Below are 14,194 nucleotides of genomic sequence, written 5' to 3' on the forward strand. Positions count from 1 at the left end.
TTGGTAAAACACATTCTTTTTAATCGTTTTGTATATATTAGTAAATAAATGTATAATTCAATCTGCATGTGTTTTCTATTTCGAATAGAAATAGACTGTGGCTATGACATTCTGTTAAGATTTAGAGCTATCTATTAATCTATAAATTAAAAAGAAGCTTTATTTTTAGTAATTTAAATATTTTGTTAATCTAATTATTTAATATTGTATTATTTAGTGTTATTTAGTTTTGCAAAATTCTAGCAAGATAACAAAAGAAATTCGAGGACCATCTCGATTGAAGTAAACTTCTAGCTACGTTACTGTTTCTCTCTCTCTCTCTCTCTCTCTCTCTCTCTCTCTCTCTCTCTCTGCCGGTTTTCTTCAATTTTCAATCACGAATCGTATATATGCATTATCTGAACCTTTTAAATCAGAAAAGAAATTATAGATGTGACAACATTATAACATATAATAAATATTCGTCAGAGCTATCGCTAAGCTATGTATATACAGTAAATACAGTAAATACAAATAAAAGAATATACTTTTTGAGATCTATTCGTCGTAAATTACAATAATGTCGAAACTTGATCATTTTTAGCGAAATTTTAATTTTCTTTTGGATTAATTTTGTTAATGTATCAACAAGAGGTATTACGATATGAAAATAATATGAATACATTTGGATTAAGATGATGCGGATGAAAGCAATATAAAAGAACAAAAGGAGAAAAATCAAGCTGTCGTACATTTCAGAGAATTTTTACGTGCAGTCGACATTTCGTTTGCCGATACACGCGAAGAGCGGATGGCGCGTGCATTGTCTGGACGGGGTTAAGAGGGTTAGACCGAGTTAGGGGATGTCATGGGAGGGGTTGAGGAGGTAGGAGGGTATCGGTGTAATGAAGAGCGACAGTGGCGCCCCTAGCCATCGCTAATTTGCCGCTAAGTGCCTGGCTTTGTTTCCGTACGGTGATCCCATCGTTCGCAATATCCTGGATCCAAGGTGATGTTCCACGGTGTTTAAGAGAGAAAGCCAAATAACCTGCGGTATTACCTGGCAATCTAGTATAGATCGGACTTGGGAAAAGGGATGACACCGACGAAGCAAATACATTCGAGAAAAAGACTAAAAAGCGGCTAGATATACTTTTAATGTTAGATTATCGAATTAAAAAGAAAAGTCACTTAAAATCAGTCTTATGATCAGTCTAGACGCTTTAGTCAGACATTTAATGAAAAAATAGACATGTAATTTCGGGAAAAAAGAGTTTATACGTAATTTTATATTACGCAACACAATTTCTTATATTTATTATGTTTCATATAGTTTTCTGCCATGTTATATTTGCACGGGTAAAACGATTTTTAATGATAATACTGAACGAAAGTGAATTTATATCCTCATAATTATGTTATTTTCTCTTGTAATTATTTTCTGACTCGTCTTATAAGTCATTGTTATTATAGCGATTAGTCGTCATACAAAGAAAAACGTACATTGCTATATATAGTACGATTAGAGATTAAGTTACGCGATATCATGCAATACTCGTTCTCAGTGTTCCCACTTTCGTTTTCTACCAGCAACGAAGGTTTAATCATCTTACGTAGTTATCTTACGTAAAGTGATCAAATCGCACTGATTATATAAGGAAGTAGTCGGTCACAACCGAAACAGTCATTGCATGTGCTTGCGATCTAGCAACATCGGAGCAGACAGTAGAACGATTAACGTGTTCCATTGAAACGTCTCGCCGCGCCGCCGCCGTCACGATGGACACTTGGATACTGTTGTCTCTCTTAGCTGGCGTCATCGCTGTTTATTATTATTTCTTTAAAAACTTAAACTTTTTCGAGAAATATGGAATTATACATATACCACCATTGCCTATTGTGGGTAATATGGCACCAGCTTTTCTTCACCAGTTGTCGTTGGCCGAACTTGTTCAAAAAATCTACTATCTAAATCAAGACGCCAAATATGTTGGTTTTTTTGACAGTATGACTCCAGTTGTGATGATTCGTGATCCGGAGCTTATCAAAGCCATCGGCGTTAAGAACTTTGAGATGTTTCCCGATCGTCGCGGTTTCGGGATCATCGACGAAGCTATCGATCCTTTGTTTGGCAAGAATCTATTTTCTCTTCGCGGCGAAAAGTGGCGAGTTATGAGGACTCTACTAAGCCCCGCTTTTACTTCCAGTAAAATGAAAGCCATGTTTAAATTGATGTCCGAGTGCGCCGCCAATTTTACTGACTTTCTTTCCACGTTACCTGCGGACAAAAATGTTATAGAAATGAAGAACTGTTTTACCAGATACACGAATGACGTAATCGCAACTTGCGCTTTCGGTGTCAGGGTCGATTCTATGAAGAATCCTAACAACGAGTTCTACGTTTACGGAAAGGAAGCTACGTCTTTCAATACTCTGCGTAACATAAAATTCTACTTTATTAGAGGTATGCCAGGTGTCACCAAAATGTTGGGTATTAAACTTACTAGCGATCACGTAAGTCAATTTTTCAAAGATCTCGTAAGGAGCACAATACATACCAGAGATACGAAAAATATCGTACGACCAGACATGCTGCAACTGATGATGGAGACTAGAGGAAAAAAGGGACCCGGAAAGGAATTGACGATCGAGGATATGACCGCGCAGGCATTCGTCTTCTTCTTTGGCGGTTTCGACTCTGTCTCCACCTTGATGTGCTTCGCCGCTCATGAAATCGCCGTGAATCCAGATGTTCAAGCAAGACTGCGAAATGAGGTAGACGAGGTTCTAAAGACAACCAGCGGAGAATTAACCTATGACACGCTGAATGGAATGCAGTATCTAGACGCCGTGATCAATGAGGCTCTTAGATTGTGGCCTGTGGCTACTTTTGTGGATAGGATATGTGTGGAAGATTTCGAGTTACCGCCAGCGCTGCCCGGCGACAAGCCCTTTCTTTTAAAGAAAGGGATGAACGTTTGGTTTCCTGCTTACGGTCTGCATCGAGATCCAAAGTATTTCGAGAAACCGGACGAATTTTATCCCGAACGCTTCCTGAGCGTTGAAAATAAGAAAGATATAAATTCAGCCGCGTATATTCCATTTGGAATTGGTCCAAAAATGTGTATAGGTAATAGGTTTGCGTTATTGGAGACTAAGGTCATGCTATTCCATTTGTTAGCTCGTTGCGAATTGAAAATGTGCACGAAAACTACGCATCCGTTGCGATTGAGCAAGAAAACTTTTAGCATGCTAGCAGATGGAGGATTCTGGCTGAAGATCGAAGCGAGAGACAATCCTAGTGTATCCTCTAACGTTGTTAATGGTAGCGCGACTGATGGACATATTTAAATTTACAAGATTACGATTATTACGAATAAAATTTGCATTTATAAATCAGGCGCAATATCATTTAACTGAGAGAAATAACATTCGGACTGATTTGGATACGCACGCGTAAATAGTTTTATTTTAAATAAGGTTTTCGTTATAATATTCAAATTATTTGCAAAGCAATAATGTTTCCATTTGCTCATAATTTTATATCTTCTTTCATTAACGTTTCATGGAAATTGAATATGACAGTAATTCTTAATCTGTTTATTTATTATTTATATTGTTTAGTATATATTGTTTAGTATATGTGGATGAATAATTTCATTATACTATAATTATAAATTTCTATATTAGAACAAAATTTAAATTTAAATTAAATATAATTAAAATAAATGAGCTATCGCGATAGAAATTCCATAGAAAGCGAAAGATTTTCTATGTAATAAATTATTAGAATATGAAAGAACATTACTGGAAAGTTACATACTTAATATAGAAAATAATATTGGAAAAAATTCCATAGAAATAGTGTTGAATATATGTGTACATATACCCTAAATATAATAATCCAAGAAATAGAACATGTTATATTCTTTAGTCAAACAAAAAATGATTAGTATTAACAATAATTATACTTTAAATCAATATGTTAAGCGAGATATGTTTAAACATTGTAAAATATACGTGTAAAATAGTATAATAGATAAAGAATATTACACGGATTATTACATGTAGCAATATCTTAAGTTTTTTATATATATTAGAAGATACATAAGAACGATTTATCAAGATAATCATTAAAGCTAAAAAAATAATATAAAGGATTATTTATTAATTAAAATTTCAAAATACTACCAAAATATACGAAGCAAAACATTTTTTTATTTTTTCCTTACCTGTCGTTCATCATAAATCCAAAATCATTAAATAAAATTATCGTAAAAAATACGTTCTTAATATTCTTGAAAATTTTTAAGTTGTTTTATAAAATAACAAAAATTTGTTACATGTTTAATTATATCTCGAAATAATTACATTTATTTAAAAAAATGCTTAGCGTAGTTGTTCAATATATACAATCATATATATTCAATCATACATAAGTTGCAATACCTTTTTCTTCATAAATTTCGAAATATGCAAAAATTGTAAGATTGTCCTTAAAAGCATTTCGACATTATAACCTTGCTGTAACCTTGTTTTCGACTTAAATCATTGAGAGCAATGCTTATCAAGCGATCGAGTTAATTGAATGATTGTCAGAATGACATATTCTCATCTGTATAATGTGATGGAAGTCAAGGTCAAGATAAGAGTAGAAAAGTGGACATCATAAATTTGTACATAAATTCAAGATTATGATGAAAGTATGTCAGTAAATCAGCAAAAACTACTAATGATAATGGATATGTTTGTTACTAGCATATACCATAATTTAGAATATCATTAACAACATCAACCAATTTTATAATTTGATTTTCTAATAATTTTGAAATTTTAATAGCGTATCATAATAACTTATATAATCTGACGCTGAATAATATATTCTATATACTAAATTTAAAATTTTTAAGATTTATATAAAATAACAAAAAATTGTATTTGTATTTTTTGCTAATAGATGTTGCTAATAATTTTAATACATCAATTTCAGTCATCTTTTAATTCGAATTTTGAGTACCACATTATATGATAGCTTTAACAATCCTTAGTACTCTCTATAAGTTTTTATTTCTTTTATAATATACAAGCAGTACAACAATGAGAAAGTTAAAAATGAAAATTGATAATTAATAATTGATAATTATACATTTTACTTTTATGAATCTTCTAAACAACTCTTTACTCTTTTAAAATTGATTTTTAAATGTACCAAAGAATCTATCCTTAAGACAAGGCGATGATTGTCGTAACATAACAATTTTTTTTTATAAAAACAGTTACTAGGTAATTTTGTCATATACTGATAAAGAATACTGATGTAGTTGACGAATAAGTATTTCTATTGATAATGAATAATAATGAGAATAATTTTTATAATTTTTTAGATATCAAACCAAAACCTATATGATGTAGTTTTATCAAATCTATAAATGACATGCTGCACAAACTTGTTACGTAAATGAGATCCTTACCGATGATATTCATTTTGTATCAAGAAGCAATGATAAAAAATAGATATAACAAACAAACATAACGGAAATATAAGATAAAGTAAAATAATGACGTGTCTCATGTCTATATATAGCGCTATTTTATAAGATTTCGTTCTTTTATAAACTGTATAACTTTTTATTATATTCTCCAGATTCAAATAAAATACTTCCAGTGACATTGGTGCGTTTTTTTTTTTTATAAAATCAAATATATGTACAACGTAATATATAATTCATAAAATAACCCGAAGCGACAAATATTTTTATATATTATTTATTTTTTATTTTATTCGATTTTATATGCAAATTGCCAATTGAACACAATTATGTAAGCTCCTTTATTTTTCCTCTACGGATTATATAAGCAGTTTAATTTCACATATCTGCGTATGTGTACATATATGCAAACATGTAACATACATAACAAATAGCTACATATTTAGATGTTATTACATTAACATTGTATGTTATATAATTATAAATGATATAATTAAAAGAATTATTTAAGATTTATCAATTTATACCGTGTAAAGTGTAAAGTATCAATGATTGATCAGGCTTACATAATGACATAATGTCAGCCTGAAATCTTTTGCATCAGAAAGATTGCTGGTATATTATGAGATAGGAAACTGCTGTACGAGCAGTTGTCTGCAACGACTCGTGTCGGCAGTATCGCTGTGTCACATTATACAAAGCGTTTGCGAAGAAATCGTTGCGAGAAATTTTCAAATAACATTTGCCATGGAATATTGGTCGATATTGTTATCGATAGTGATCGGTGCGGTCAGCATTTATTATCTTTTTAAAAATTTCAATCTCTTTAAAAGACATGGTGTTATACACGTACCGCCTGTTCCAAATTTCGGAATCATGACATCGGTTATATGTCGCCGAACATCATTCACCGATTTCATCTTAAAGTTATACAATTTTAATCCAAACGCAAAGTATTTTGGATTCTATGCCACGACAAATCCAATCTTCGTGCTTCGCGATCCGGAACTCATTAAGACTATTCTTGTTAAGAATTTCGAAGCATTTCCAGATCGTCGTGGTTTCTCCAATTTGAATGATCCTTTACTTGGTAAAAATTTGTTTTCTCTTCACGGAGAAAAATGGCGGAACGTGAGAACTCTGTTGAGTCCCTCTTTTACGTCTAGCAAGATGAAAATAATGTTCACGTTGATGTCGGAATGTGCTGTAGATTTTGCTAAATTTCTATCGACACTGCCAGCAGACAAAAACGATATAAACACGAAAGATGCCTTTTCCAAATATACGAATGATGTCATCGCCACATGTGCTTTCGGAATCAAGATCGACTCTATGAAAGATCCAACGAACAAGTTCTATGTTTACGGCAAGGAAGCAACTAGCTTTTTAGGGAGCCGCGCCCTAAAGTTTTTTTTTATGAGAACTTTTCCGAGTCTCGGACGATTTCTCAATGTAAAGCTTATCAACGATTACGTGTCGAACTTTTTCAAGAACATTATAAAGACTACAATCGCTACTCGTGATGCGGAACACATTACACGCCCGGATATGTTACAATTGATGATGGATATTAGAGGCAAAGAAGGTCGTAGAGAACTAGACATCGACGACATGACTGCGCAAGCGTTCATCTTTTTCTTCGGTGGCTTCGATACCAGCTCAACCGCAATGTCCTTCGCAGCTCACGAAATCGCAGCTAACCCAGAAATTCAGGCCAAATTACAGCGAGAGATCGACAACGTTTTGGAGGAGTCGAAAGGAGAAGTGTCTTACGAAGCCATTAACCGACTCGAATATTTAGATGCGGTGATAAACGAAGCTCTCAGATTATATCCACCAGTCGGCTTCTTAGAAAGAGTATGCGACAAAACTTATGAATTACCACCCGCATTGCCGAACGAAAAATCTTTCATCATGAAGAAGGGTATGGTTTTTTGGATTCCGGTTTTCGCAATCCATCGTGATAAAAAATACTACGATAATCCGGAGAAATTTTCTCCAGAGAGATTTTTTGACAACAAGATGTACCATAATTCTTCGTGTTACATGCCATTTGGGTTAGGACCAAGAATGTGCATAGCTAACAGATTTGCCATGCTGGAAGTCAAAGTCTTGCTGTTTCATTTGTTAGCGCGATGCGAACTGAAACCTTCCGCGAAAACTCCATCCCCAATAAAATTCAAGAAAAGTCTGATAATGATGCCGGAGAATGGGTTCTGGTTAAATATTCAGCGTAGAAAACATATGCATCCTGCGCTGGAGTCTACAGTAGTGAAGGGCTAAGTCTTATCGTTAGAAAATATTTCAAATAATAATAACGAAAAAGTATCTTGTAATAAAAATTGATTTGTAATAGAAATTACTATAAATACGTACTTATTACATAGTATTTGTATTATATGCAGTAATAATGAATTCAAAATTATATGTACTGAAATTATTTGTTGCAAATATTAATAATTAGTAGATATTATTGAAATATAATTTAACGAAAGCGTAATCGGCACAGATTGTAGCAATTCCTATTTATATAGAATCGAATCTATAATCTTGTTCTGTATAATATGAACATTTCTTATATATAATTCGTATATAATTCGTTGATTCGTGGAAACAAAAAAAGCAATAAGAATAAATGTATGTAGGCTATAGAGATAATTATTATTAAATAATAGTATTAAATTTAAATTGTTATTTAATATTATTAAATAACAATTTAAATTTAATACTATTAATTAATACACATATTGCGCAATTCTGGATAATTAATTTCTCAAATTATAAATTCTTACAAAAATTATACAAAATGAATATCTAATTGTATGTATATCTAATATTTGCTTTTAATTTTGCAAAGTTATTAATTATCATTATAATTAATTTATGTTTTGTAACTTTAACGCAATCATACATTTTATATGATTATATGAACTCCAATATCACTTCATAGCAGAATATTTTTTATTTAACAAAATAACTTTTTATTTTATTATATAATGTGCACATGTATTCAATACATGTTTTATTTAAATAGGCAAAATAATAGGTTGCTATTATTTTATAATGCTATTATGGATCTAGTATTCTCTTTGATATTTATATAGGAACAAATAAAATATTATGTATTAAAAAATAAGATATAAAATAAAACTAAAACTTAAAGAGATACATTTCTGTACTAATTCAATGATCGATTCAATCGTACAACTTTTTAGTTTTAATATTTAGTACAGTGCTTGTAATTACATGTAAATAGCATAGTGCGAGAAACTCTGAAAAGAATTGTAAGAGTGTTTTTACCACTTACCTTGTTCAATTTCTTCGTAGCGAGACAATACATCGTTTCGAGCCACCCTTATGATCTCCACTTCATCAATTCTTGGCCCTTCTCCAGCATGCAGTCCCTTTCCAACGGCAGTAAGTGAATTAGATTAGACTAGGTACTTTTATCGAGCCAGAGAACATTTCTTCAAACACACATTTCGAAAAGCTGATAGTTATTTTTACCAATATAATCACGCTGCAAACTATCTTATGTATATGTTACATTAAATTTAATGTAACTTATAAAGTATCTTTTTGTCAAAAAGACATTTAAGATCGCTCACTAGATTTATATTTTTTGTAATGAAATCATTATTAACATTAATAGTTTTCTTTCAATTACGTATCTTTTAACGTGTTTAGATTATATATTGTTGTAAAAAATGTTGTTCTCTTTACTATTTTTGACTAGTTTAACAGATATAAATATAGAAATTTCTTATTTTTCTTGCCTGTTAGCCTGCTCATTAGAATGCATTAGATAGAATTCGACTAATGATAATATAATTAAGTGGTTCAGTCGGCCACTAATTATCTAAATTACAAGGATTTCTCGTAGCAGCGAAGGATAACTGCGTCTAATGGTCAAGTGGATCAAATGCAACAAAGTGTTCAGTTTGGGTTCAGTAGCGACGGGGCGCGGCACGACGCGGTGCGTCACGCAAGCATCTTATTTGATAGAAATCGGTTCGGTTTGTCCGTCGAAGACCACGAGTCGCGATTCCTTTGGCAGACTTGGCAGTGCTGGGCGCCGCGCCGAGAAAGCGCACGCTCTTCCGACCGCTCATTAAAGCGGCATTCACAAGCTCGTATCGTGTCTCTGGAAACGCCCAATCACGTAGCCGAATACATTATACGACTGTTATATCCACCATGCAACTGCATGAGAGAGAACGTGCAACCAATGCAAATTCTCTTTGGTCAATGCGAGAGATCTGTCGCAGACTTGACACTCAGAACCCCGATAATCGGCATTTGTATCAGTACAGCAATAAATCTGAACTGCTCTATAGAAGAGATCTATGATCTATATATTTACAAAAAAATGTTTTTTAACTGTATTCTCTCAACACATTTCTTATTTCTCCCTTCTCATTCTCATTTCTCTTTTCCTTAAATATTTATAACATCCCTATTACTTTGTTTATGCATATGTAAATCGCAATTTCTAATATTAACTGATATATTTATATAATTGAAACAATATATAATATATATACATATTAATATCAATATTTATTAAAATTATTATTTAATATAGTAAGAAGTTTTACATAATCAAAATAAAACACGAAACCTACACATACCTAATCTAACTTATAATTAAGACCAATTAAACTAAAAAATTTGTTTACATTGACATATCTACGGTAATTAAAGTAATTATTATGTTGAAATTTTTTCGACATTACATTCAGAAACCACTTTCAGTTTTCATAGCCTATTTTAGAAAACTTGAGTGGCATTAAATTATTGCAAAGTCGCAATTCATCTTATAACAGTATTTAAATTAACAAAATTTTCGTCTCATAGAAAGTAAATCTATCATTTATACACGTTCTTTAGCCCAAGCCGAAGGACGGATAAAAGTGTCGGAGTTAAAATTAACTTTTTCTCCGCTCACACTGTGAAATCGTTCAGAATCGAACTTTGTGATTCTTTAAAGTACTTAAAGTCATGTTAAAAGTTATCATGTTATAATGTAAATTGATACTAAAATATTTGCTCTTTTTTTAAGTAAAGTTTCGCTTCGAAAGATCGGTCCGGAATTTAAAAATCTTTACATATATTCTGTTCAATACCATTTATACATTCTGAGAGTTTTATTCATTACAGCATCCAAATATATTCCATCTCATTGATGGCTAAGAATGTTTTCTGCTCAAGTCCCTCAATGTTTCATCGATTTAGAAACTAATCTGAGATATCACGATTGACGACAATTTTGTGAAACTTATCAGTGTCGAGTTGCTATCGAAAAACCACCAAGGAAAAGAAGCAAATGCTTGTAGCATTATAAGCATTATATTTTCGATAATGAATTATTTTTTGTTCTCTTTCTTATTTCTGTTTTTCATCGTCAGCTACAGTATACATTTTTAATGAAACAATATATTATATATAAAACTTAATAAATATTATCAAGTGTATAAATATGCACATAGTTTTATGAATGCATTTTCCTATTGCAATAATATGTATGACACATGAAAACTTTTTCGCAAGAACCGATTATTTTTTTGTTCGATTTTTCGAACATTTTTCCAAATATATGCATAATCCAATTAAATGGCAAACGTATTATTCAAAGATATACATACTTCGCAATATACATACAAATTAGCAAATTATTGAAATATGCATAATATTTTATAACACTAATTAACACAATATAACAACGTTAACTAATTTTCCTTACTCTAATGTTGGCTAACTAATTCTAGTATATGTATATTATAAATATTTATATATAAAATTTTTGTATAAATTTTTAACATATAACGATATATATTTTTTGTTCTTGATTATACTTATGCAATTATTTGTTTTAAAAAACTTCCTTTTTAATCAACATTACGTTAACTAAAAAATCAGAAGCTAGTTTGATACATTTAATTATAAATTTTAAAGATTTGACAAATAAATTTTTTCTTACATCTGGCTTGTTCCAGTAATAACATTAGTTGTAATAGAATGATGCGTATTTTTCCTTGGCGTTACATTTAACCAGAAACCTCCTTCAGGTTTCATAAGAAAGCTATTCTTAGCGATCTTCATCGGTACCGATGTCTTCTCGCAGGTTTTCAAATCGCAACGGGCCAATAGATGAAAAAGTAGAACCTTCGTCTCCAGCAATGCGAATCTATTACCTATGCACATTCTTGGACCAAGACCGAAAGGTAGATAGGCTCCGCAGTTGAGACTGTCCTTTTTCCGTTCACCACAAAACCGCTCGGGATCAAACTTCTCCGGCTCTTGGAAATATTTAGGATCCTGTTGAAGTCCATAAACCGGTACCCAGATGCCGCACCCTTTTTTTATAGTGAAGGGTTTTATACCAGGCAATGCTGGTGGTAGCTCCAAGTCTTTTGAGCACAATCTGTCCAACATCGAACCAGCCGGATACATCCTCAAAGCCTCGTTGATTACAGCATCTAAATATTCCATGCCATTAACCGCTTCGTAAGGTGCTTGTCCATTCGTTTCTTCCAAGAGTTGGTCAATCTCCTTTTGAAGTTTTTCTTGTATATCTTGATTTACTGCCATTTCGTGAGCGGCAAAACACATTAACGATGAAGTACTCTCAAAGCCTCCAAAAAAGAAAAGGAACGCGTGTGCTACTATATCGTCGACAGTCAATTCTGTCTTGTCATCTTTACCTCTACTCTCCATCATCAATTGTAACATGTCTGGACGAACGATACCATTTTCATCCCTAGTTTTTATGGTGGTTTTTATGAGATCTCTGAAAAAATTAGCTATTTTTTCAGAAACAATAGTCACCCCAAGTATTCGTGCTAGCCAAGGCCAGACTTTAAGTATGTAAAACTTGAAAAGAATGGATGTGAAATTGGTTGCCTCCGTGCCGTACATATAGAAATCGTTTTTTGGATTTTTCATAGAATCTACACTAACGCCAAAAGCGCAAGTAGCGATTACATCGTTTGTATACCTCGTGAAAACGTCTTTCATTTCCATTGTTCTCTTCTCCGGCGGCAGTTCCGCCAAATAATTGCTAAAGTCAACACCGCACTGTGACATCAGCTTAAACATACTTTTCATTTTACTGGACGTGAAAGCCGGGCTCAATATAGATCTTACCTTGCGCCATCTCTCTCCACGAAGGATGGCGAGGTTTTTCCCAAAAAATGGATCTTGATGTTCATCGATGAGAGTAATATGATCCATGAATATGTCAAAATGTTTTAATATCACGGATTTAATAAGTTCAGGATCGCGAAGCATTATGATTGGTTGTCTCATATCATGCATGCCGATGTATTTGGCGTCAGGATATAAATCGTATATCGATTTGACAAACTCAGGTAATGATTGGCGACGGAAGATTGTTGGTCCCATATTTCCTATTATAGGAAAAGACTTATTCACATGCGGTATTCCATGTTTCTTGAAGTAATTTAAGTCTTTGAAGAGAAAATAATAGAGGCCTAGGGTGCCTGCTATCACCGACAAAACGATTACATATATCATGTTGATAGTCGTGTTTACACCATACAATTGAACTCACGAAGAGACGTAATGCACAGTTTACTAGACAGGTCTATTATTCGAATATGTATGTGATATGTTATTAAAGTGCCCGACGTTACGCGTCGGAGAACAACGGTCAATTGCTATATCCACATGAACTATATTCTTTTTTATATACGGTGTACATGATGTCGTGTGGGGGGAATCTATTGTTTATGACTCGGTCAGGATCTCGCATACAACGCATATTAATTGGCTTTAATAGACTCGAATTGACATATCGTACATTAGTGGGGATAGCTTCTCGATAAAATATTATATTATAAAATTTAATCAAATGCATAAGTGCATCTGGATTTACCGTTTCTGTTTCGATAATTGTGTCGGTATAGTATAATAGGAGGTTTCTCTTTGAAGAAATAATATTATGGAGTTATTTTTTCTTTTCTCTCTAGAAATTCAACGGCCTATATCTTAATCCCAGGTAGCACATACACGTTTCAGAAACGTTTTATAAGCGTTTTTCCGAAACGTTTTATAACCGATTTCTAGAAACGTTTCTCATGAGTAAAAATGTCCATTCGAAAAACGTTCGATGGAAAATTTTTTTCCGATAAAATAACGTTTAAAAAACTATTATAGAAACGTTTTGTTTTAACGATAAAGACATTTTAGATAAAGACATTTAAAATTCCTACTTTTCACGTCTTTTGAACGTGTTTATGACGTCTTTGAGACATGCGTGAGAATGTTCTAGAAGCTTTATGCATATACCATCTATGACGTCTATTCTTTTGACATATCGTACATTAGTGGGGATAGCCTCTCGATAAAATATTATATTACAAAATTTAATCAAATGCATAAGTGCATCTGGATTTACCGTTCCTGTTTCGATAATTGTGTCGGTATAGTATAATAGGAGGTTTCTCTTTGAAGAGATAATATTATGGAGTTATTTTTTCTTCTCTCTCTAGAAATTCAACGGCCTATATCTTAATCCCAGGTAGCACATACACGTTTCAGAAATGTTTTATAAGCGTTTTTTCGAAACGTTTTATAACCGATTTCTAGAAACGTTTCTTATGAGTAAAAATGTCCATTCGAAAAACGTTCGATGGAAAATTTTTTTTCGATAAAATAACGTTTAAAAAACTATTAAAGAAACGTTTTGTTTTAACGATAAAGAC

At 32.4% G+C, this 14,194-nt stretch overlaps 3 protein-coding genes across 4 annotated transcripts; 2 read left to right on the forward strand and 1 right to left on the reverse strand.

The window, feature by feature from the left end:
* The first annotated feature begins 1,650 nt into the window (after positions 1-1,650).
* On the forward strand, positions 1,651-5,649 carry LOC139822914 (cytochrome P450 9e2-like). Its single transcript, XM_071795103.1, has one exon. The coding sequence runs from the start codon at positions 1,759-1,761 to the stop codon at positions 3,328-3,330; it is 1,572 nt and encodes a 523-aa protein (XP_071651204.1). The 5' UTR covers positions 1,651-1,758; the 3' UTR covers positions 3,331-5,649.
* A 460-nt stretch (positions 5,650-6,109) lies between these two features.
* Positions 6,110-9,842, forward strand: LOC139823343 (cytochrome P450 9e2-like). 2 transcript variants are annotated; one of them, XM_071795794.1, is made up of 2 exons: positions 6,110-8,885; positions 9,352-9,842. In XM_071795794.1, exon 1 carries the CDS (start codon positions 6,216-6,218, stop codon positions 7,749-7,751), a length of 1,536 nt encoding a protein of 511 aa, XP_071651895.1. In that variant the 5' UTR covers positions 6,110-6,215; the 3' UTR covers positions 7,752-8,885; positions 9,352-9,842. The 2 variants fall into 2 exon arrangements, with proteins under 2 accessions (XP_071651895.1, XP_071651896.1); XM_071795795.1 differs by having other exon boundaries at positions 9,355-9,842.
* Positions 9,843-10,009: 167 nt separating this feature from the next.
* Positions 10,010-13,158, reverse strand: LOC139823339 (cytochrome P450 9e2-like). Its single transcript, XM_071795790.1, has one exon. The coding sequence runs from the start codon at positions 13,002-13,004 to the stop codon at positions 11,445-11,447; it is 1,560 nt and encodes a 519-aa protein (XP_071651891.1). The 5' UTR covers positions 13,005-13,158; the 3' UTR covers positions 10,010-11,444.
* Positions 13,159-14,194: the final 1,036 nt, after the last annotated feature.

The sequence above is a fragment of the Temnothorax longispinosus genome, chromosome 12 (assembly GCF_030848805.1).
Source record: "Temnothorax longispinosus isolate EJ_2023e chromosome 12, Tlon_JGU_v1, whole genome shotgun sequence".
Lineage (NCBI taxonomy): Eukaryota > Metazoa > Arthropoda > Insecta > Hymenoptera > Formicidae > Temnothorax > Temnothorax longispinosus.

What these genes read in the sequence shown, in the direction of transcription:
- LOC139822914 (XM_071795103.1), top strand. Translation starts at nt 1,759, where the DNA reads ATGGACACTTGGATACTGTTGTCTCTCTTAGCTGGCGTCATCGCTGTT.
- LOC139823343 (XM_071795794.1), top strand. Translation starts at nt 6,216, where the DNA reads ATGGAATATTGGTCGATATTGTTATCGATAGTGATCGGTGCGGTCAGC.
- LOC139823339 (XM_071795790.1), bottom strand. Translation starts at nt 13,004, where the DNA reads ATGATATATGTAATCGTTTTGTCGGTGATAGCAGGCACCCTAGGCCTC.